The following is a 26234-nucleotide window of genomic DNA, read 5'->3' on the forward strand; positions in this document are numbered from 1 at the left end:
ATATTGTTTGTTACAACACCTCCAGCAGTTAATTAATGTGCAACTGGGCATTCGAAATCCCCTGTCCTCACTAACATAATAGAGTTTGTCATTTGATGCCTCATGGGGGAACAACCACAGTGAACCACAGATCCATTCAGGCAAAGACACTCACATCTGGACATCTTAGGAGAATGCAGCAACACTCTGAAGACATTAAAAAGTAATGGCTTATATCACTCTAGGGGCTGAGTGGATAAAAAGCTATAAAAAAACATCTTATATCCAAAATATCACCACTTCAAGCTCCTGGACCATCATTACCTGTCTATAAGCAGCTGTGTTTACTGTCAGAGCGTCCTTGAGGAACACAAACTGTAAACGGTAAGCTATGAATTCACTACAACAGGATCATTCCAGTAAAGACATCTGTCTAAATTAATTAACTTGGACTGCAGCCCACATTCCTATGATCCTTCTGCATATTGAAGTTATAACCCTTTTATAACACCGTTTGGCAGGTTAGCCTTTTAGATATGTGACGCTGAGTGTCCTTGCCATCCCTCCTGCACAGGACTGTCACCTTGACTGGAAAACTCTTCGTCCTGTTCCTTCCCAAAACTATATCTATCTTCTCCTGTCACTTCAATTGTTTTTCCATCATCCTTTCCCTCGTCTTCACTCTACCTGTCTCCTCTGCTTTCCATCACATGTCAGTCTCCTCCTTCGGTGGAGTATGATTGTGTCTTTGCACCTGCACTCGCTCACAGGAGAAAAACATGGAGCCAGACAGTACAGCACAACAGCATGCATGTCCGATCATATTCCTGTTTCGGTGGGGGGACACCAGCCAACAGTATAGGCCTTAGTCATATGTGGGAGGTAAGCGGGGTCAGAGCCACCCAGGTCAACCCTACCGCACCACTCCACATCTCCAGTCGTCTGCAAGAACGTGTACAGTTGCATGTTTGCATATGACCGTGCATCTGTGCACGTACAGAAACACCAGCCTCTCCGGAGGCTTTTCAGTCCCCTCATCAGGTTTCAGCTCCGTTCTCTGTCACTGCTCGCTAGTTTGTTTGCAGCCACCACCATCAGCAGCTGGACAGAAATCAGTCTGCTGTCACACTGTGCACAGAACATTATGAGCCCAGCATGCCCCGTTTCCGTGTAGCCTCATTAGGTGCTGCACCACCGGCTGGCTGAACACCAGAGCTCACAGTTGTTTTGAAGTCACAACTATGCAGAAACTCTACACCTCTGTTCCTGACCATAAGCACATTTTCTAAAAGTCACACAGCTCCTGTGGGAGGCAGTGGTCTCAAGGAGAGGTGACTTCATGACTATCGGGTGTATAGTTTGTATCCGTCCTAAAGCTTGAGAAAATAAAAGCTGGAGAAAGAAAATCTAGATACATGTTTATCACTGTAATGAATATGAATATGCATAAATGACTGAAGGCTTGTAATAGTGAGGTGTGCATAAAAACAATGTGAATTGCATATTATATTCTCTGCAGGCAGCAGCACTCAAACTAAGTATCACCGGTGGGAAATCTCAAAGTGATGTGTTGGATAACACTCTCAGTCACAAATAAAGATTTTCTGTTTCTTGTGGAGGCATTTGGTTCTTCTTTCCGGGAACTTTCCAGAGACTGGGCCCAGAATATTTTCCAAAGAGGATTGAATCTTTTTTTAAAAGGCCGCTGATGAAATGGCATCTCACCGATGTTGTATTCAGGCAATAACCAAAAAACTACTGGTGATCCTAATACATTTACCAGACTCATGTATTACAAAGACAAAATAATTCTGCAGTTATTCATCTCACATCTGAACGTAGTTCTGACTTGGATTGGTTTGATTGTGTCAAAGAAACATCACGACTGATTAATTTCAGGAACATTTATTAAAAAGCTCAAATAAACAGACAGATAAATGCGGTTATAGATATCCATAGATCTAGATAGATATATGAGTTAAGAATAACTCCCCTCCAAGCGTAGTCTTAACCGCAGGTCAGGTCTAATGTAAACAGAACTAACGCGGGTGGCGGGTCGTTGGAGGGGTTTGTTGATCACGTAACCTCAGTATAACCCAACAGGGAAGTTTTTATTTATTTATTATTATTTTATAAAATAAGGAAACAGCTAATGGAAGTAACAGCAGCAGCAGAACGTCACAGGTAGGATCTATATTTACAAGATGAGTAACTGGGGAGACGAGGAGATCCGCAAGCTACTCAGCCTCGGAGCCGAGGACACCATGAACCTGTGTATGTCTGGAACCACAAAGGATGCTCCATTATTTGAACAATTGGACAAAAAGATGACAAACCAGTTTGTTCATCCATCCTCGTTTTGAAAGCTACACCTGTCTGAAGGCATATAAATCTTGCTGATAAGGACAAAATGTCATTCTACACGTCCATACAGGTTACGTTTTGTTTCGTGGATAACGCCTCTCAGCTCGCCTTCCTTCCCCTCAACATCCATCTTTTGACATCTCACAGACACTTCTGCAAATTCTCTATACACTGGGCTCCACCAGATTTGAAAAGTAAATCTGGATGTCCTCTGCATAGCAATGAAATGTCACATTATATTTTTCAAAAATGGAGCCCAATGGAAGCATGTAGAGAGAAAATGAAACAGGGTCCAAAATTGAGCCTTGAGGTATCCCATATTTAAGTGAGGCTTCTGTGGAAGAAAACTGTCAAAGTTGGACATACAAACTCCTGCCGATTAAGTAGGACTTAAATCATTCAAATGCAGTGCCCCTTAGACCAATGGAAAAGATGTCATGATCCATTGTGTTGAAGGCAACAGTTACATCAAGAAAAATAAGAACATCGCAAGCTCCAGAATCAACCGTTAAAAGTAAGTCATTGCACACCCTGAGAAGACCTGTTTCAGCGCTGTGACATTACTTAAAGCCATACTGAAATTTCTCAAAAATGGCATATGGCTCTAGATGGTGCTTTTATATGAAGATAAATCACCTTTTCCAAGGTTTTAGAAAGAAAACGCAGCTTGGAGATTGGCCTAAAGTTTGAGAGAACATTAGGATCTAAGTTGTTCTTTTTAAGGAGATGTTGCACAACAGCATGTTTCAAAGCAGCTGGGACACAATTTGTGAGAAGAAAGGTGTTAACAAAGCTAACTACCCAGGGACCTATAGCACTAAAGACGCCCTTCAACAGTCTGGGGGGGATTCAGTCACCTGGACAGTAAGAAGGCCTCAGGTGTTGCACTCTTTCTGAAATCTGAGAGATTATCACAGGGTCAAAATGATCTAAGACAGCAGGAGATACAGGTGAAATAGCAGGATCAGGCGTGCAAGGTAAGGGTATAAAGTAAAAAACCGAAGGAGTCAGGCAGGAGGAATCATAAGGGTTCAAGAGATAGTTCAAAGAATTAAAAAGGATATGATGCTGACTGATATTTTCGGACACAAAGTTGGAAATAAACTGGGTCTTGGAATTTTTGACAGCAGCCTGATACTCAGTTAAACAGTTTCTTAACATCTCCAAAGAAATGTAAACTCATTTTTCTATTTCCTTTGGGTGTGCCGGTATGTACGTCTGAGCGTGCAAGTGTGTTCATGGAGCCACGAATCTGTAGCTGTTAATTTATGATTCCCTCTCCTTTTTTGCTCCCCTGCTGTAGCTGGACCTGCAGGAGTGTCTGAAAGGAATTCTTTCAATTCCTTCTTTTTTATTCCTTTACCAGATGTGTATTCTTAAGTGCTAAATCTGAGAGACAGTTCCTCTCTGTGTGTGTGAACTTGCTTGGCAGGGGTCACGTCTCCGTAACACAGGAGATCGTAAACTATATGCAGAGGATCGTTAGACTACTGTTGTTGATTTTACCAGGTGGACTTGAGATTTTATTCTATAAGTATCACCATAAACAAGGCTTGGCATGACCAGTAATAACTTCTGCAGATAGCTGTTGCTGCACCTAAAACATATTAAAGATTAGATAAATGTAGTGAGCTGATACCAGGAGTAGGAGGTAGCATATTTACATTTTTCCCATTTCAATTCCCATTTGAGATACTGTTAAAAGAATCACATCTTCTGGTGCTTTTTTAAAGGATGCAGGTCTGGATAGACTGGAAAAAAGTCACATATAGCTTTGCAAATCCATATAAGTGAATGTTAAAGTCTATGAGAGGGCAAAGCACACCATCCAACCCAAACATAATGCTCAGTACATGAAAGCATCATCAGCATGTGGCACTTGTTAGCCAAGGTGGCCGGTATATTACATAAACAAACGTGGACCCAGACCAGTCCCTAGTAAACTCCCTTACCTGAACACACTAAAATCTGCCTGATAACGTCTATTCAAACCATCCAACAGCATGTTCATACAGTCCAAACCAACTCCATCTTTGCCTTATGCTCGATTCACACTGAAAGCGTCAAAAATCGCCTGTGGAGGCTCAGGACGCCTGCATCGCGCTGCTTGACAAAGCCTGTCGATGCCTGTCGATACCTGAAGTGGGCGGAGTTTTCAAGCTGCACCGCAGAACTGGAGGGAACAAAGTGCATAGGCTACACATATCTATATATAGCATGCACATCTTCAGTTTCATATTTCACCATGGATCACACTTTGGGAAGCCTTCTTTATATTTCAGCTTTATTTCCGTGGCGATAAGAGTGAGTTTGATGATCCTTAACAAGTTTGGTCCACGGATCAACAGCAACCATCGGCGAGCCGTTCCTCCCGGTGAAGCTGCAGTGTCTGCGGTGAACACTGACACACCGGGTCGGAGTGGATTTGGTCATGATGTTTAAACTGTGTTTTGTGATTAATAAGCACGGTTTTTAATTATTTTGCGTTGGATCAATGTAGCAAATAAAATCTTTCGGACCATCCAGCCCCTCAACCATCAGTTATGACAGCAGTCAAATCAGCAAAAATGTCAGTTTGCTGGATGAAATATATTAATTCCTGATAAAATAAGTTTGTTAGTGCACAGCTATGCTCACGTATGTGAATGACTGTACGTTTGTGTGTTCATGAAAGTACCGTACAATCTGCATTGAGGCTTCTTGCTTCGGGAATCCCGGTCTGTGATTGGACGCTGCCTCGACGTCGCCGCTCCTCATTTGCATAAAGTTGAGATATTTCAACTTCAAATTGCCGCTCTGGATGCCTCCAACGCACTGCTCCCGACACCTCCAATGCCTCTGTGGCCTCTGACGGCTCTTGCAGCGTGCTTTTCATAAAAAATGAATGGCAACCGGACACCTAAGACACCCATGCCTCTTTTTGTGTGAATCCAGTTATTTAGTGTTATGTGATTCACTCTGACAAAAAACTGAGGCTGATCAGTCAAAAGGGCTGAACTGTGTTGCTTTCTACCAGAAAAAACACATGTCATTTATTATTTCAAGCCTGATGTGGTCATACTTTGTCCTTTTCTTAGGCTGGATTCATAGACTGATAAGATATTATCAGCGAACAAATTGTGGTTCAGTTATTTGTATACCAGTTATCCATAAACCTTAGCAAGAATACACAACTATGATTTGGGTCTATAATTATTGAGACCTACAGTCTTGAATACAGGTCTATTTCCAGACAGAAAAAAATCAATTTGTTTCCAGAGAGAGTTTGCCAGACAGAGCAATGAATTCAGTGGATATGTTTAAAAACAAGGGTGTAAATATTCTGTACCTGTAGATTTTTTAGGGTGTAAAGGTTTGTGGGCTTCATGAACTTCTGGACTGTGACTGTATTAAAGCTAAAATAATAATTTTCATAGAAGGATAGTCTGAAGAGGAAGTGAAAGAAGTGAAGTGAGCATAGCTGAATGTAGTATTATTTTTTTAAATAAAAATCCAGGATATGTGATTTTATGAAACCTGGAAAACAATGTATAAAGGGGATTCTATCAAAAATGCAACTGTGGTAAGTTTCATTTTTACTGAATTAATCCTTTCAGAGAGTAAAGTCATAATATAGCACTAAAAAACTCATAATCCATTTCCATCTATTATCTATACCCACTTATTCTGTGTCAGGGTCAGAGCTCTCAGCTCTCTCTATAAGAAGGGGTACACCTGGGACATCTCATTAGTAAAGTCATAATATTGTACAAAAAGAATTTAGTATTTTCAAGAAAACTCTCATAACGTCTAAAGAAAATCAGAGTGAAATATGTTGTTGGAGCTAACAAGAAACAACCAAAAACGTCTAAACAGAAGCATTTTGAAAGGTATCATCATTTTGTTTTTGTTGAGTTTTTTTTTTTTGCTTTTTTTTTTGTTGCTTTTTTTAGTTCAAATTATAGCCTATATCACTGGTCAGAAGAGTAAAATGTTTACTATATGAGAAAATGTTTGGAAGTGCCAATGGTTGTAATGTCAGTTAATTCCCATAGTAGCAGCATTGCAGCAAAACTGTTACACATTTATCCTTAAGTCATTGACATCAGGTGGGGGGGGTGAACACTAGACGCTATCTAGTGTGTGTGTGTGTGTGTGTGTGTGTGTGTGTGTGAGATAGTGAGTGAAAGGACTGGGGAGGGCCCAGGTAATAAGTGTGATAGAGCAGAAAACGGTGATACTGCCTGACCTTGCTCTCCCTGTTTAACACAAAGCCTCGTCTCCCATGACAAACACAAACCCATTTAATCTGTCCACACTGTAATGAAAGGTCTTCCATCATCAATAAGCTGGATCTGTTTATCAGCCTAGCAGAAGAGAAGGAAGACAGCCCAGCTCACCTTCATGGGAATTCCATTTCTCAAACCTGAGTCTGTTTTATCACCGATTCATCTTTTTTTTTTTTCCAAGCATCGCAGTTGAAAAGGACAAACAGCTACACAGCGTTTACAGCAAACTACAATGTGAGGCCAATTTGAGAGAAACCCTCCCAAAACTGGCTAAAAAGGCAACACAAATATGAGAAAATGAAAGATTGGAAAACATAAGTTAGAGAGAGGAATGTTCCGTAAAACAGACGGCCGAACCGCTTCGTTGTGCATATCATTCTCTACAGCTCAAGCAGCAGTAAATAAACAGTTGTCTTGTTTCTGGCTCCAACACCTGTGTTATTTCTGCACTGCCAGCGCCGTGATGTGGTTTTGTCAAACATTATAGATATTTAGAATTGAAGGTGGCAAAACAAAGCAAATGAACAAAAGAAGTGTCATTGTTAAATCTCTCATGTCAGGTTTTCATTACACTCCCAATTCCAATAAAGCTGTTGAATGGAAAAACCAAAAAAAAAAAGTGCAATGACTTTCAAACCTCCTTAAACTATATTTGTTCACAATTTACACTGAGTAAATGTATCATCTTCAGAAAAAACTTAATGTAAATTAAGAAAAAATAAGAGAGATATTTAGATTTATGTTCAAATCCAGGACTGCTGATCCAGCTGGATCAGCTTTTTCATATGTTCTCTTTCAACACATTCCTACTGTTGGTGAATGGGGTTTCAAGTAGATTCTGTTCCTGGACGCTCCCACTATGAAACCAGACTTGTCTTTGCTGAAAGATGCAAGTCCTTACCTGAAAAAGATGTTCTTAAACCTCAATCTACCTTTCAGCATGAATCTTTCTTTTTTTCTAGAGCAAGCTGCCCATTTTTGGCACTAATGCACCTCCATACCATCAGAGACACAGAACCAAGCATTGTTAACAAACCCACATCATGACAGAGCTATGCACCTTTGTATGACACAATGAAGTGTGTTCCTACACTGACTTACAGAAGTGTTCCTGATTCCATGCAATGACTTCAATTACAGACTCATGACTGTTTTTAATGCAGTGTCACCTGAAGATCCAGAGATCCCAGGTATGATGAGATATATAAAGTCTGCACAATCTAATACTGAGGACATTTTTTTTAATATAATTTATCTCTTTGTAGACATTTTTTCACAGATTGTTGAACCTCTGCATACTGTATCTTTTTCAGCATCTCTAAGACGGTCTCTTTATACCCAATTATGTCACTGGGCTGTTGCTAATTAACCTAATTAGGCCTGAAATGTTCCTCCAGTGGCTTCTCTTTAGTACCACTTCATTTCCCAGCCTTTTGTTAACCACGTCTCAACATATTGAGACTTGTTGCCATCAAATTCAAAATAATTGCTCGGGGGTCATGTTCTGGGTCTCAGGAGAGCGCAGAAAAAAATTTGTATCATAATAGATGCTATATAAATAAAATAGATTTGAATTGAAAATTAGCTCATAATTTTTGTGAAATTATACAATGTCTCCCTTTAAACATCAGTTTTTATAAAAACTTTTTCAGGTTGTGAAATAGTTCAGCTGGCAAGGGGTTTTTCCTACCACAGACTAGTAAGATGTATATTGTCAGGGAAACTTTTTTAGACATGATTAACACCTAACAAACTGAAATACTTTAAAGATTGTGCCCTGTTGGCAAAATATGTATTATATAGGATGTTTAGTTTTAGCAACCTGCCAAGAAAGACAACCCCTGTTACTCAATGCAAATATGTTCAAAAGCACACTAATCAAGGCAAGGCAAGGCAGGTTTATTTGTAGAGCACAATTCATACACAAGGCAATTCCAAGTCCGTTTTAGCTATATAACATCAGAAGAAGGCAAATATAATCATTCGATAAAACATAAAAATAATAATGAATTAATTAATTTAATTAAAAAGGAAGAGAGCAGATGAAATCCTTTCTGTCATCATATGCACAGCTAAATAAACCGTCCATGTGACAACTCAAGGCAGAGAAGTGTTTAGAGTCCAGGAGAAAGTTTATTTGCACATTCACAGACACCAGAACACACACTTTCACGCAGCATACATATGAGAGAAAATAAATATTCCAGGCTCTTTTATGCTACTTGACTCTAAGGTTCTTTTCTCTAATTAGCTGCTTAACACACAGCATTTTTAAAGCGATGCTGATGAATTATGCATGAAGTTATACAAGGGGAGCAAAATCAACCTACCTCACCTTTCAGTCTTCCCCTTCCCTCTCCTATCTGGTCCCCTCTCAGAGGGGGGAGGAGCCTCTGAACATATTTGGTCTTAAGGCTGAATTATGCTTCTGCGTCAAAACGACGCCGTGTCTACGGCGTGTGGTTTTTGTACACGCAGAGGACACGCCGTCACATGCGCCGTCAGTGACGTGCACCTCCCGAAAATTGTAACTACGCGTCGAGGAGATGCCGTCCACACGCAGACCGAGAGGGCTGTGATTGGTTCGTTTGAAAGCGAAGCATTTCCGGTTTCCGGTTTGAATCAGTAGTGAACTTCCAGGGCTTTTTTCTTCGTTTATATGTGATTTTTTTTGTTTTTGTTTTTTGCACAATAGTTGTCCTTATTTCTTTGATTTACTGTGACCGGAAAAAGTCGGATAAACCATTCAGAAAAAGATCGCTAACTAGTGGCCGCGGGGGGTACTGCACCGCGACCAAATGGAGAGACGGAGAAGTCTGAACAGTGCGTGACGGCGTCACGGGTGCGCCGTGTGCTCTGCGTGTGTGTGACGCAGAAGCATACCCGCACCTTTAAAGGGAACCTATTAGGGCATCTAATACCTATTTTAAACAGGCCTCCAATGTTTTAAAAACAAGCTTTTGATTGTTTTTGCTAAATAAATTAGAAATTCAGCCTCTGAGCCATGTCTTTATCTTCCCAGTCTCTAACCTCATTCTCTATGAGGGATTGTGAGTGGGCGGGGAGGCTATTATGATGATGAGACTCTGTGCTGATTGGCTGCCTGAATGATGCGATACACCGCTATGAAAAAATGGCGGAAGCTCCGGCCGGCCAGAGTTAGTTGTGGGCGTGGTTTCACAAATTGCATTTTGGTTACGTAACGAAAGGGAGCAGAATCTGAACGACTCGTAGAAGCCACATCAGACTGGACGGCTCATCCGGGCGGCTGTACAGACACTGCAGAATTTGGTTGCTTTCCTCCTTCTCTGAGTTGCCAGGCTGAGGGGAGACCACTTTATATACGTTAAAGCAAGAAAAAACATGTTTTTCATAATAGGTCCCCTTTAAATAACTCTTCTTGGTGCTTCAATCCTTCTTCTGCCCATCACAAACTGCTTGAGGTGAATTGAAAAACGTACTTGTTCACACAAACACACAAATGTAAAATTAACAATGCAAATTAGTATCCAGAAGGCATTTTGTAGAAGTTTACTTTTTCCAAGTTGCTCCATTTCAGAAGCCTGCTGCTGCATTTCACAAAAGCTGCAAGGCTTTTTTAACAGTGATATGTGTTGAAAAGGCTATTGTGAGCATTGCCTTTCCAGAAAAGGCAGCATTGGACCAAAAAAGGAATAAGAAAATGGCAAATGTGATACTTTAGCATCACATTCAAGAAGAAACCACAATCGTGCAAAAGTTAATACCTTTAAGACCTTTCTTAAGCCAATATTGAGTACCCCCGGGGTTCAATAGATCGCTTTTTAGCAACATTTACTTGCTGTTGTCACTTCCTTCATGACTTAACCAGGCTCTTGCATTATTTTGGTGCATTCATCTTTTCACTTTTCCTTCAATTTGTTGAGGTTTTTAAGCATTTGGTTACGCGCAGGTTTCTTAAAGTCCTTTCACAGCGTCTCAGATGGGTTGCAATGTTACCACGCCATTCTAAACCTGTATTTTTCTAATATTCACATGTTTTTTGGTAGATTTGTGTCCCTTGCATCATCATCCTGTTTTGTGACCCAATTTTGACCAAGCTTTAGTTAATGGGCAGATGGCCGCATGTTTGCCTCTACAATAATCTGGTTTTCACAGGCAACTTTCAGTACCAAAATGTATTATGTATTACCTTTTGCACATGACTGCAGATGCTAGTGTGAAGATCAATTTTGAATTTCTTATACGTGAAAACAATAAATTGTGTGCTGTGACATGCACATACACGAGTATCGTAGCGTAAGCCCGTCTGCTTAATGTGTATGTGGAAGTGTTAAAAACTTTAGACTTTTATGTAGTTTTCAAGCAATTTTACAAATGCTTTGAAATGTTAAAAGGTAGGGAGGAAAGCTTGCTAAAGTGCTTCATTTAGGTCATCTCTTCTCAGATGTAGGGGCCTTTAGTGGTGCTTTCCGTAAAAACCTAATCATTCAAAGATGTTTCCTGTAATGCTCAGCTATAATACGATTTCCATTTACAGTACTGTGATTTTCTTTTTTTAATGTCTGACTTTAAATGGTTGCACTCAACGTCTTACATCAGAGGCATTACTTTTCAGCAAGAACAGAAACAAAGCTTTCTATCTCAGACGGGATAATTCAGTTTTGGAGTTAAGCAGGCTTGGTTTACCATTTACTCTGCTAATCTGGAAATGGGTTCAATCAAAAGCTGCATTTACATTCTCTGAAATTAAATTTGAAAACAATTAACATCATGCCACAACATCTATCTTGTAAAGTGATAGCTGCCTCCCGCAATGTAAAACTAGAAGAGATTAGAGTAAAGCATATATTTACGACAGGAGGATGCTTTATCTGCAAGTTTCTACTCCAGTTAAAGTAGAAAATAGATAATGGCTTTTGCCACGTGTTGCCTCTGTGTTCCTCACTAAGAATAGTATTGTCAGAGTTGCTCCAGGCAACTGACATTAAAATGCTCCCAAATCCGAGTAAACAAGAGAATGTTTTGAGAGAAACACCTCTACCACAGAACTGTGTTAAACAGATACGGATAAAAAGAGAAAAGAAAAGCACTGCCAAAGAATGGAAGTGTGACCTGCTGTTAGAGAAGTGCAAACAGTAAGGACATTTGTGTTTGGTATATTATTTCTTTGTTGTAACAGTGGCGCCACATTTGTAAGGAACATTCATTTGTGGGATGAGCAGCAGAGCTGAGTGTGAGGCTTGTGCCAATGAAACATTTGCCAGAGCTTCTCTTCCAATGCCGAACCCCTTTTTTTGCTGTTGCTATTGACTCTTGTTTTGAGCTTATGGTACCCCACAAAGACAGTTTACTCCCCCTGTCAGCACTTAGTAAGCTCTCTTCTACAGATCAAGGTTTGCAGGGCGATATCGCCGCCGGCTCTCTGCCCAGACGATCCAGAACAGACTTCATGCAGCCAATCTTTAGTCTCATAGGGCGGCCAGGAGGCCTGCCATGACGGCCCCTCACCATCAGGCCTGTTTGTGCTGGTGTCTGCAACACGTGCACTGGAACCTGAACATGTGGAGGGACGTTGTGTTCAGCGATGAGTCCAGATTCTGCCTACGGTTGTTAGATCATGGGGTTAAAGTGTGGAGAAGACGTGGAGAACACTATGCTCATTGCTGGACCGATAGAGTAACAGTTTTGGGTGTTCAGAGGCCAACCCCTTATGTAATGCATACAGATTAAGTAGTGTAAGTAGAGTAGCTTCATATTAACAAGGCCAAAGAAAAAGCTGGAAACTAGACTACCTAAGATTGACAGGGAACGCTACATCCATTGCTGCCAGAGATGTGCAAAAGCACATTACCCTTTTGCGATAAACTGGATTAGTGACACAGCTGAAAAACCATCTTGTGAAAGTATAAAGAGCTTTTTTATGACATTTAGAAGTTTTTTAATTGGAGGCGTTTGCATTACAGGTTTTCTTTTGTGACATTTGGGTTTTGCACAAATTTAGGGGTAATGGAAACACGGCTAGTGACTTCTCATACAGCCACCGACAGGTAGATTAAATGCTTTTGAGCTATTATCAGATTCCTATTTGCATAAACTGTATGTAGCATTTACATGCTAATTAGGCTATGTGAGGCCACGTTTACACGTAGCCGGGTATTTACAAAAACGGATATTTTCCCCTCTACGTTTTCAAAAAAATCCTCGTTTACACGGACCTGCATGAAAACGCTCTTAACGCCATGCAAGCCAATCAGAATCCTGGAAAAACATCAACAAATGACACGTGTGTAACTTCCAGTTAAGGCTGATTTATGGTTCCGCGTTACATTAACGCAGAGCCTACGGCGTAGGGTACGCGGCGACGCGCACGTAATTTGCGCGTCGCCGCGTACCCTACGCCGTCGATTTAACGCGGAACCATAATTCAGGCTTCATGCTGCTGGCTGACGCGCTCACAGGCTTGAATGAGCAGGAGGCTGGACGGGGGGGGGGAGTTACTTTTAAGTGTGACTTTAGAATATTAAACAGGTAAAATACAAGAAAATATTGACGGTGGCCAAACTAATTGTAAACACAGGTCGCACACATGACGCTGGTGAGTTTCTGGTGCATAATGTGACGTTCTGAAGCTTAAATCTCCGTTTTCCTCCGTTTTCCTCCGTTTAGACGCAAACGGGAAAACGGAGTTTTTGAAAATCTCCACTTTGGCCGGAGTTTTCAGAAATGATCGTTTTTGGTGACTTTGACCGCCGTTTCCGTGTAAACGAACGGCCAAAACGCATGAAAACGCCTCCGTTTTTGTAAATACCCGGCTACGTGTAAACGGGGCCTGAGTCTGCTAGCACACGAAACTGCAGCAAGATAATTAACATTAAATTTAGGCCCCGTTTACACGGGGCAAAAACGGAGGCGTTTTCATGCGTTTTGGCCGTTCGTTTACACGAAAACGGAGGTCAAAGCCCCCAAAATCGATCATTTCTAAAAACTCAGTTTTCACGTTTGCGTCTAAACAGAGAAAACGGAGGAAAACGGAGATTTACGTCACATTATGCGACAGAAACGTCACCAGCAGCGTCATGAGTGCGACCTGTGTTTACAATTTGTTTGGCCACCGTCAATATTTTCTTTTATTTTACCTGTTTTAAATTCTCTCAGACTCTCGTTCCGTCTTGGAAGTAAAGCCTGAATTATGGTCCTGCGTTAAATCGAGGCAGAGCCTACGGCGTAGGGTACGCGGCGATGCGCGCCGTACGGTGTGCGTCGCCGCGTACCCTACGCCGCAGGCTCTGCGTTGGTGTAACGCGGAACCATAAATCAGCCTTAACTGGAAGTTACACGTGTCATTTGTTGATGTTTTTTCCAGGATTCAGGATTCTGATTGGCTGGCATGACGTTAACAGCGTTTTCATGCATGTAAACGAGGATATTTTTGAAAACGGAGAGGGGAAAATATCCGTTTTTGTAAATACCCGGCTACGTGTAAACGTGGCCTTAGTAAGATTAGCATGTTAGCAGAGATATTGTAGGCATTCAGCCTTCCTCATTTGAGTGGCCGCTAAATGTTTAGTTGTTGCTCGTCAGTGCCTGTTGTTCTTTCTGACACCTCCCTCCATCCACAACCCACCCCCTACTCATATATCTATACATTAGAATAAGAAAGTCATCACATAATGTACTGTTACTGACAGTGTTTGCCAGGAATCAACCACTCTGTTCTCCCTGAAAACCATCTAGGTAATCTGTTTTTACCCCAATTCATGCATGTAGGCTTCATAGTCGACACAAAGACATTACCCCTCTCCACAGAGCACACACACTTCACTTTCAGACAAGATTAACCGATCTATCTTCCTTGCATGCACTTCATTAAGTAGATAACATAAAGCAGACTTTTTTTGCTCTGGAAGCTGTATTCTGTTGTGGACATAGACAAAAATGAATGAAATGTTGTATTATAATTGATTCCCTCTTCCTACAACATATCGCTTTCTATTCCATCCTCAAGAGTGACAGAATGCGTCCAGCATACAGCGATCCGGACAACAGGGAGTTAATTGTTGCACTTTTGGAGCCACTCGATAGCCTTCTTCTCATCTCTCATTTATATTCTCCTCCCTCCTCTCTCCTCTATTTCCTTTCTTTGATCTCGGCGGTCACCTGGTCCTCTCCAGCACCAGACTGAAGTGCTGAAGAAGAGATTGAGCTTGAACAGAATTTTCATGGAAGGGATTTTCAATCACACCACCCAGATTGCATTAGTATGGCAGCTCGTTCGGGCAGAGCTGAATCTAGACTTCAATCACTGATCTGTCAATTAACATCAAATAATATTGTACCAGCTGACCCCAGTCTCTGTCAGATAGTTGACTGGTAATTTAGCTCAGTTTTTCTATTTTTCCTTTTTCAAAATCTGATATAAGACCCTGTTTAAGAGAAATCTGAAGGACTGTAGTTTGAATTCAGTCATGTTTGGGGCTATTGTAAATTTGATGCCATAAAACTGCCAAACATCAAAACAAGAGTCTCTTAAAAGTCTCTTATCGCTGTCTTAAGAGTCCCCAAGGATACCTGGGCACCTGCTGTTTTGGAGCCTGCAGCCTGTCACTCCAAACATGAATCACTGACATCAACTGTTGTTATATTCTCCGCCACACTCCAGAGAGCACCTCTCCGCAGTTTATTTCCACCGCCGAGATTCCATCGTTACTTATTTTCTTAGATTAAGGGGCATATCAGAGCAGGTTGCACTGTAGCAGCTATTACTTTTGTGGGCTCCTCGGAGGCTCCCTCCCTCATTCACACAGATAATTGTGAGAAATAGCTTGAGATCCACTCTGCTGGCATGCTGCTGATGAAGAGATGATCACTTATTAAGTCCCTGCATTTCTCAAAAAATGTCATTTTACATCAGGTGGAACTGCCTTTAGCAATGCCTTTGCCAACATCTGCAGAGCGTTTACCATTTTTAAGTCTAATAATTGCTTATATTGTTACATGTGTAGCAATAAATTAATTATCAAGCATGAAGATAGTAAGGTGCCGTTAACAAATCGATGCATCAATGAGGGTGTCATTGTCACCAAATTTCTAGGTGTCTTTGTGGATGAGAATTTGTCCTGGAAAGAGCATATACATTCTGTAACTAACAAAATCTCTAGATCCCTTGGTATCATCAGAAGAATCAGAGGTTTGGTCCATCAGGCTTGTCTCGTTACTCTGTATTACAGTTTAATTTATCCTTATCTCATTTATGGCAACATTGTTTGGGCAAGTACATATTCATCAAATCTACACAAATTACTCATTACTCAAAAGAAGTTTGTAAGAATAGCTACTTCTGCCTCCTATTTGGCCCCATCTGCCCCTTTGTTTAAAAAATTAAATGTATTATCCATCTATGATATTAACATACTCCAATCATGTGCTTTCATTTACAAATGCACTTATCTTGCAAATATGCTTCCAAGTACTTTCAAAGATTTTTTTAAGACCAATTCACAAATTCATAACTATAATACCAGACAATTTGAGGATCTCCATTCTTCATTCAGTCGTACCAATAGCAGTCAGTTCTCCATCAAAGACAGAGGTGCCTCACTCTGGAACTCTCATATACTTATCGCAAAATCTTCACTGTCTATTAATAGTTTTACAGAGATTGAAGACCAGCCTTATTGATCAAGCGTCTACAAGTGCTTCCACTTAATGTGGACTCACTTCTGCACGTGCACACCGAGAAATTGTCTGTTTATATCCATCTTTTTGGAACGCTGTTTTTTTTGTTTTTTGTTTTTTGTTCTTGCTATTATTTCAATACAATGTATTTTCTTGGTGAGAACTTTGAATAAGCCCATTTAGGGCTTCCTTTCTCACCTGCACATATTTTCATGCTTTTCATTGTCTCATTCTGACCCTCCCGCAGGTCTCTGATCAGACTCAGCGGGTCATTATAACTGAGTTACTGTTTTTTCATATGTGTAATTAGCAGGAATGCTCATGAAATATCATTAATCAGATATTGTCTGTCAGTCTCTTGTGTTCTGTAAGACATTTGCTGATGTCGTTCATTGGTTCGGTGTAAGCTTTCAGACAGAACAACTCGTTTTTCACCTGCATGCCAGTGCGTGTCAAATGCAGTCATTCAGTCTGTGTTTTTCAGCGCAACCTGATTGAATTTAGATTATTACTGTTTGGGGAAAATGAGCATGGTTGCACGAAAATTGCAAGTTTGTACATTACAAAAACTGTCAGAAAGCAACAATCACTCAAGCGCAGCAGCCTCACTTACCTCCAGCGACTGCTGAGGTGTGTGTGGGGGGACGAAACCTCTCTGTTTGTTTCTTAGTGCCTCTCTGCACTTACAAGTAGTGTGACACTGTGATTGTGATAAGGTGTGCACCGTTATCCAAGTGTGCCGCACACACACACATAACACATCATACAAACTACACATTTCCAAGAAAACTGTCACCTTCCCTCGGCTTCTGATGTATGCATTACTTTTTTTTTCTTTTTTTTTTACCTTAAAAGGTCAACATGTGCTTTTTATTCAGCAGTTTGAACTCTGTCTCTTCATTCCTTCCCCATAACTAACCGCTTTTGTGTTTGTCTGCAGCAGAGCCACTAGATGGAGAAGAGTACCTGGACATTATAGGCATCATGCGAAACCAGGCGGGTCGCTACGAATGCAAGGCCAGTAACGACGTCGCAACGCCTGATGTCAAGTATGTCAACGTGGTCGTCAATTGTAAGTACCAACAGACTGCAGCGTGTGCTTTATTCTGAGAGAAACGCTGGTCAGTATTACCAGGGCATTAGATGTCAGACGTTTTACCAGATGTTTCACCCAGGAGATAACAGGGCCTGGTAGTCCGGTACGGAGTGAAGACATCTTCAGAGTCATGGAGATCTCTAGTCTTCTTGAGATGAAACAGGTCGCTCTCAGTTTCATACTGAATATCACAGGCCTCAGCATCATTTAAAATGAAACTTAGAAGTAGGGCTGGGCGATATATCGAGATTTTAATATATATCGATATATTTTCGAACGCGATATGGTACGAGACTATATCGTTTATATCGATTATTAAAAAAAAAAAAAAAAAAATGTTTTTCTTTTTTTTTACGATTTTGATATAGCTTATTTTGTGACAAATTGACTTGAATGTTTTATTTGAGATTTGCACAAATGTTTTGTTATTTGCACAACTGTCAACCTCAGTGGAAAAGTCTGCCTGGTACTGTCTACATTGTATTAATTGCACAGTGTATTTTAATTTAATTGTTATGCAGGAAAGGGATATTTGTTTTATTTTATTCAAGAAGCATTTTTATTCTATATATGCAGGCAGTTTATTTTTATTTCATTTGTTTTATACATTTTGATATTGTGCAGACCTCTGTTAATAAAAGTACCTGTGTGACATTTGGCACGAGGCTTTGTATTAAAACTGACTGTTTTTTTAAGGGTTTGCCTCAGAAAAAAATGAAGCTGACAGAGATGCTAACAGAGATGCTAACAGAGATGCTATGCTATAATGCTTTGGGGGAAACCCCAATTATGGCACAGAAAAAATATCGAGATATATATCGAGTATCGCCATTTAGCTAGAAAATATCGAGATATGACTTTTGGTCCATATCGCCCAGCCCTACTTAGAAGTTACAAATTAAGGTCATTACCTACTATATTTCTGGAGGTCCGTATCTTACAGCAGCAAAATGTTCGGGGAGTTCAGGAGACCTCCCAACCTTCTGTTTGATGAATTATAAAATTCACTTTGATCTGAGCAAATCATAGATGGCTGTTTGCCCAAACTGTACTTAAGCAAGGTCCAAATGCCAGAAAGTGATTCGCAGCCAGAGGTCAAGTGGGCAGGTATCCACTTAGGACATGTTTCCAGCTACTGGGATGTTTCTGTAGGTTATTATGCTCATGAGTTTAAGAAATGCTATTATACTTGCTCATTTTGGACTGATACATTTCCATGCCAAGCCCATAATAATCTGTTTTGTACTTGCTGATTAGTTCTATTCTGGATAGGCTGAAACTAAATCTTACAGTTTCAATTCACAATTTGTCCTAAGTGGAAAATACATGCTACTTGCTAACCATGTCTCATTTTTTTTAGGGTTCCTCTTATGTCAGTTTATTTTTTTTTTTATTTATTTATTTTTTTTTACTTTTTTTGTTGCTGCTGTTCTGCGTGTCCTGTATTTTAGTTTATTACTTTATTTTTTCCTATTATTATTGTCTTCAGTCAGAGTTTGATTGGTAATCGGTACTTACTTTGGGACCTGTTTATAATTACGTATTTTGCAGTGTGTGTGTGTTTGGGGTGTTTGTTATGTTAAGTTTTGTGTCCTTATTTATTTTATTTTTTATTTTTTATTTTTTTTACTTAGTTATTTTATTTATTTTTTTATTTTTTTGAGTGTGTAGGGTAAAATATAAAACGGGGTATTCTGTCGAACCCTTTAAAAGAAATGTTTATTGTGTAATATAATTTACAAGGATTACCCAATAAAGAAACATGTTAAAAAATAAAATAAAATACATGCAGACTCTCTGTCACACACTGATATCAGCAATGCTACTCATACCTGCCTCACTCTTTACAAATGAACACGGGAGAAAAATCCAAGAACTCTAACTGTGTTTTCAGCAAGACGACGTTGAATGTTACATCCAACAATCCAAATACTGGAAAGCTGCATGTATCATTGGCGTAAAGATGCGACTGACAGCAGTTTTGTGACTCTGCAGACCCTCCAACAATAAAGAGCACCAAGAGCTCGGAGACTCCCGTGGGCCGCCCGGGGACGCTGCAGTGTGAGGCCGTTGCCGTTCCCACACCAGAGTTTGAATGGTACAGAGACGAAAAAAGGTAAAACCTGACTCACCTGTTTTACGTGATCATTTCCCCACATTACCTGTGTCATACCAGCGCAGAGCTGCACATCCCCAGTAAACGCCTGCTCTAAGTTACACTCAAGTTCCTGAGTGTGCAAAGACAAAGGGTCGGGGGAAACTTTGGTACAAGACAAATTAACCCTGAAACATTCAGCGATAAAGTGGAATCCATCATTTTGATTCAAGATCAAAGTGCCACTGTGTATTATATTTCCTTTACTTTTATATATTTAGCCTTAGAATCCAAATTAGAGCCTAAAACAGAGTTAAAATATGGATGTAGTTGAAACCATAACATGAACTGCTTCCAATCATCATTGAATAACCAGTTACATTGAATACAAGCCATTAGTCCCTATAATTACAAAGGAGAGAGAGAGAGCGAGAGAGTTAAAGCTCGTAACAATTTTAAACACTTTTATGGTGCATGTATCACAACAAGTGTGTCTTGATCATTGCAAATACTGTATGTGCCGATCAATAATTTATTACAACTAAGAGCTGCAGATGGAATGAGTGTGATGCATTCTTGAAAAATTGCTCTTCCCTCGAGGCAAGGAGCAAACTTGATTAATGTTGTTGCCTTTATAAGTAAAATAATTGGACAAAATAATGAGATTTGCATCTGTGTTGTGAAGGCTTGAACGCTGTGAATAATGTTTTTCTTTTTTAACTGTTCTATAGATGAAGGGCAGGCCCGTGCTGTATCCGTAGTTTAAAGTTCTTAAACTTCTAGTGACCACCAGTCCATGCCTTCATTAGTATTTCAATTCTGTGTAGAAAATGATCTCCGTCCACATCACGGCATCCACAACCCTCGGGCTGCAGATCGCAGGAATACGCTGCGTACCAGTTGATGCCAGTGCCATGTTTCATCACCATGCCAGTTAGACCCGTCTGCTCTTTAATCTCCCAGCAAAGGTCACAGGATGTGGGTTTGGCGAAAAAGGGGAGAATATGTTATCACCCAGAAGACGGTGTCTGTAACAAATTGAAATGTTTTCGTTTTCAAGGGTCAAACACACCGTGGTGGTGTGCATTTCAGACTTATCCGTAACAAAAGGTTACTAGTGGAGAAACGGCAAACCAGTAGGCGAGATGGTTCAGAAAAGGCTCCGTCAGTAGCTTTCCACTCACTTTGCCCAGGTCTGATTTCTCCTCCGTTCCCAAATGTGGCAGAAGCTTCATCACCTCTTTTCTGTGCGCTGGGCATCCTTCTGTGTCACTTTACCCTGAGGTGATAATGAATCTTTTTGATGGCTTTTGCCAAACCTAGCCTTGCAGTGGTCCTGCTGTCACATTAGATGGCATCATCATTGTACTTTGAAAATGACTAATCACCCATTTAGTAGCTCGCTGGGCTGTTATTCTGCTGTTAACTGAACATTACAGTGGCAAAGCAGCGGATTCTCCTGCATTCTTTTAACAGGTAGAAGATGGAGAGTCGAGATCAGCCGTCTTGCCGCCTGCAATTACTTTACATTCGGTACAAAAAGTACCACAAGTAATCCCACTGAAATGGAGCTCAATCCTCCCACACACTGTCTTCTGTGAAAACGTGTGACACGGACACAGGTGTTCATTACAAAGATATCAGCTGAAGTGCTGTGCATGGATGTGAAAAACATTTGAATGTAATGGCATTCAAAGCTGAAGGTAACTCTCCATTTCTGTCCATGAACCAAGCGATTTCCCCGTCTGCGGTGAACTTGCCACCTGCGTCAGCGTGGTGGGAATCCAGAGGCATCTAAGGAGAAAAAAGGCTCCTGATAAGAAGAAAGTAAATCTATGATATGTAATTTCTCCCGTGCCCGGGCTACGGCGGTAAAGGTTTGATTTAGATTGTGGGGAGAAATTGGAGTCGTGTCACAGGCGTTATCAGAGATTTGGTACCTAAAGTAATAGGCCTGTCATCCCAAGGCTTAAAACGAAAGATTTATGGTCGTTGGAATATTTTTGCATTATCTGTTGTTTCCAAAGTCCAGCTATCTGTGTTGTTTTGCCCTCTGGAGGATTCTGTCTTGGTGCCTTTTCATGGCACTGCTCTCCCTCTGAGTGAGTGGACAGTGTTATTGCTCTCTCTCTCTCTCTTTAGGCCTTTTCTACCAAAGTGGTTCCAGTGCTAGTTCGGTACTCGTGTCGGACTTAGCACCAGTTCTTTGCTTTACGATCCCCGGCTGTGAGGAAAGCACAGACTCTGTGCCAAGGAAACAGTTGCTGCGCTGGCCCCCAAACCTTGCTGGGCCAGATGCAAGAACCAAGTCCAGCAGGGCCGTGATGACTGTAACCAACAAATCTATGCAACCGCCATATTTAGACAACCTTGGTGAATTCAGAAGAAATTCTGGATATGTTCTTCCTGATTTAATCATGCAATCAAAAATACCTCTACTTTACAGCAAACATGTGACTATAAAAAGACTCGCGTTCATGGTTCATGAAACATGAACCATGAACGATGTTGATGGCAGAAACTTGCATGAAGTCTATTCCGGACTCCGAACAAGATCATCGTCCATTAGTTGCGTTTCCATTGCATTTTTTCACGAAAGAAAAGCAAAATAAAGGAACCGCTGTGGTGGGTCAGTGTTTTTCTTCTCCTTCGCATAACTCTACTAGTTCTCTCTCGCGCATCTCGTCCTGCAAGACTCAAAAAAGAGGATCTTTACTTCAAAGAAGATGGACAAAAACATCTTCAGTCTTTAACAGATTATTGAAATTGCTGCTACCGCTGCTGGGAAAAATAGTCCACAAATTACAGAAGTTCCCATTTCAGGGTTTTCTTTGAGGTATTTACGTTTCATGCTCCTCTTTTCCTGCTTGCGCATTTGTGAATTAGCAAGCGATGTCAGGTCCTGGCTCTCCGGTGCTCTTCGGTCAGCAGAAAAGCAGACCCGTTCTTTGTAGAACCCGTCTGGAACTGGTCCTGGGTGCCCTGCGTGACAATATTAATGCACCATAAAAATCCTTTGTGCATGGCTGGCTGGTTAACTTTACGCCCTCATCTCCTCAGAAGCAAAGCTCACGGAGTCCTCTTTACCTAAGTCATGCTCCCATGATGACCAGGGCAATTAGTTTACCCTCACTCGCACACCCTGAAACCTCACTCGTCAAACTGACACTAACCACTCCTCTAAATATGATTATAATTAAAGGGGCTATATAAGGGAAAAATATTCCTCTTCCTGTGCTTGGGAGCATTTATTTGGCAGTTGGAAGTGACTAACAGCTCAATAACTCCATATAACACAGTAGGGCTGGGCGATATATCGATATTTTAATATATATCGATATATTTTAAAACTCGATATGGTACGAGACAATATCGTTTTTTCTTTTTTTTTTACTTTTTTTTTTATGATTTTGATATAGCTTATTTTGTGACAAATTGACTTGAATGTTTTATTTGAGATTTGCACAAATGTTTTGTTATTTGCACAACTGTCAACCTCAGTGGAAAAGTCTGCCTGTTACTGTCTACATTGTATTAATTGTACAGTGTATTTGAATTTAATTGTTATGCAGGAAAGGGATATTTGTTTTATTCAAGAAGCATTTTTATTCTATATATGCAGGCAGTTTATTTTTATGTCATTTGTTTTATACATTTTGATATTGTGCAGACCTCTGTTAATAAAGGAACCTGTGTGACATTTGGCACGTGGCTTTGTATTAAAACTGACTGTTTTTTTAAGGGTTTGCCTCAGAAAAAAATGAAGCTAACAGAGATGCTATAATGCTTTTGGGGAAACCCCAAATATGGCACAGAAAAAACATTGATATATATCAAGTATCGCCATTCAGCTAGAAAATATTGAGATATGACTTTTGGTCCATATCGCCCAGCCCTATAACACAGTATTCTCAGTTTATTTTGGGTTGCTTTGGTAAAACATTTCTCTTTCAGTATTCAGTGGGACATTTGTGACATCACAAACCTGCATCAGAGCAGAGTTATCCAGCTTCCTTAACTTTATCTCCACCGAGCTTTGCATCATGCTCCATCCGCTGGACCGTGAAAGTGGCCAGCACATAAGCCAGTTCTGCTTATTATTTGCAACCTTGGACTTGTCTTTTTCCGTGGGAGAGTGAGTGAAATAATCAGTTGCTGTAGATCAGGTCTTCATGTTATTGCCATTGGCATTCAACAGTTACTATACTGTATATGAGTATTGATATTAGTTCTTTGGTTTTAGGCTCATCTTCAGAGTCCCAGGGGCCTATTTTCCGCTTGCTGCTATAAACAGAGGAGTGAAGACATGGTTGAATTCTGTTCTGTTGTATTTTTACCAAAGCAGGTCACACACATCGTATAAATACCTCAGGAAACTGTGTCAACTTTGTCTTCTCACTGTGGTAAACTTCACCAGTTCGTTTGAACGTAGATCAAGTCCTCTCAAGTGTAGTATCCAAACATAACACCATGCATCTCTCTTGAAACATGATTGAAAGACACATATTTGCTCCACATTACTAGCGACTCTGAAAAGCTCTACTCTCACACGCTTCAACAAGCCACCCCGGACTAGTAAGCACTCCAGCGCTCAGACGAGTGGCTCTCCTCCTCCTTGTGAACACATACGGGAGTACAGAGCTCTGAGCAGAGGGGATTAACTTTCCTTTTTCTGTTTCCTATCCACTCTCTGTCCGTCTCACACGAGGTTGTGGACCTCTTCAGGTGATAAAAATGCTACTCATGCTCTAAAATACAGCAGCTCTGCCTTTGCGAGGATCTGAAGAGTCCACAGCGCAAAGACGTGCAATTCATCTCAAACGGGCTCAGTGCGATCTTAAAGCGGCAGCCAGCAGGCTGTTTACCGATAACTGCTTTAATGTGAAGACTTTCACCGCAGGTTCTTCATCCACAGGCTGTACACGATGGGATTGTAGTCCACCAGTAAACCAAACAGTACCGCTTGTGCAAGTGTTGGCAAATAAAACTGCAATGTTAATCCTAATTGAAAAAAAAAAGGATGATTTACTCACGGATTTATCACCGGCACATTGCAATCCACTGATTTATGTTTCTTAGACGGCAATGTCCAGATAGAGCTGTTGGCTAATGTGACAGACAGATTCGTCCTCTGCTTGTCAGGTGATACGCTACTGTCAACGCGCCAGGCCGTATTCAATCATCTCTGGGCTACAAGTCTCAGCAGGACTTTATATCTGATTACATTTATCATCAGCTTTGAATCATAACAGACCCGTCACTTTCCCTGCTCGTGATAACCTACTTCTGATGGCCGCACACGCCGCCGCGTCACCTCTGTCCACCTGATGATTTCCTATTGTCTTCCATCTGCACTGACACTGCAGTCCAGCGCGGCCTCTTCTAAATTGGAGGGTCAAATCATTTCAATCTTGGGTCTAATCTAAGGCCGTGGCTCCGTGTGCCTGTAGACGGTTGCTGGAGGATATTGAGGAGAGCTCTGCTGCCCTCTTCCTGCTGCGAAAACACATCCAGTTATGATGAAAACAGTTAAAAACATAAGCACGGTCCCTGCCAACTTTCCCAGTGATCCGTTCCAGCCTATTATGCCAAATGAAGAAGCTGGCAGACAGAGACGCTAGGTTGTTTGTGGGGGAAAAAATTTGAAATTAAAAGTGAGGGAAAGTTTGAGGGCGCAGATCTGTGTGTGCCAGCACATTAAAAGTTAGAGCCCGAACCACAAACACGGAGCTCAATAAATGCAAATACGGCGGAGGCGCATTCGGGGCCACAGACTCCGGTTCCTGCTCATTAGAGCCAGCTCCAAACTTCCCCTCTGAAAACAAGCAAGACTTCTGAATCTCATTTGACCTGTTTCTCCCTGGGTCTCTCGCCTCCCTCGCCGCTGTGTTTCCATAATCTCTTGTGAAAATAGCCGTTTGCTCTCCACTTCCAACACCGCCGTGTGATTGCTGGGGCTCCTTTGCCGCGCTCTGTGGGCAGGAAGGTCTTTCTGAAACTGCGTTCACTTCTCACGGAGACTCGCTGGAGACTGTATCCAGTACTCGAGTTGTAAAAAAAAATCAGGGGGGGTGGTGGATTTTATCATATGGGGACAGATAATTTGTGCTGATTACAAATAATATAATATATTACAAATAATAGCACTGACCAAAACACCTGCAGAAATACTGCAGGAATGACATAGCAGCAGTTAAATGCAGCCTTCTGTAAGCTTTAAATATCCACTGGGCTTACATCAAATACATCAAAACACAACAATAAAAAACAGTTCTCTGAACTTATCAATATGACTCTGTCCTTCACAGGATAAGTAAAATGGATCACTGCAAAACTCAAAATAAGAATATTTGTCCTATTTCTAGTTAAAATGTCTCATTTTAGTAAAAAAAATCTCATTACACTTAAAACAAGACTCATCACCTGTTTCAAGTAGATTTTCACTTGAAATAAGTAGAAAAAATCTGCGAGTGGAACAAGATTTTTTTTGCTTGTAATAAGAAGATAAATCTTATTTCAACTTATTTCAAGTGAAAATTTACTTGAAATAGGTGAAAATTGTCACATTTTTCTGGTGTTATTTTTCTGGTGATGACTCTAAATGTTGAAATAGGACTAAAACCACATTCATTGATGAAATGACATAAGGGATGGAAAGGGGGATGGCAGTTTTACAGGGGGGATGATTTTGACCGTTTTTATTTCAGGGGGGGATGCCATCCCCCCTCATCCCCCCTCAACTCCAGTACTGACTGTATCAGCCGCCGGTCTTATC

At 40.8% G+C, this 26234-nt stretch overlaps 1 protein-coding gene across 3 annotated transcripts in view; it reads left to right on the forward strand.

Annotated features, from left to right (window-relative positions):
- The window catches only part of lsamp (limbic system associated membrane protein), a 723096-nt gene that overhangs the window by 685834 nt on the left and 11028 nt on the right, over positions 1–26234 (forward strand). For 2 of the 3 annotated variants that reach the window (XM_061718950.1, XM_061718948.1), the window contains 2 exons: positions 17209–17340; positions 19360–19480. In XM_061718950.1, coding sequence (XP_061574934.1) covers positions 17209–17340; positions 19360–19480 — 253 coding nt within the window. The remainder of the gene's footprint in view (positions 1–17208; positions 17341–19359; positions 19481–26234) is intronic. The other variant, XM_061718949.1, reaches the window with a different exon arrangement.

The sequence above is a fragment of the Cololabis saira genome, chromosome 4 (genome assembly GCF_033807715.1).
Source record: "Cololabis saira isolate AMF1-May2022 chromosome 4, fColSai1.1, whole genome shotgun sequence".
Taxonomy (NCBI): Eukaryota; Metazoa; Chordata; class Actinopteri; order Beloniformes; family Belonidae; genus Cololabis; species Cololabis saira.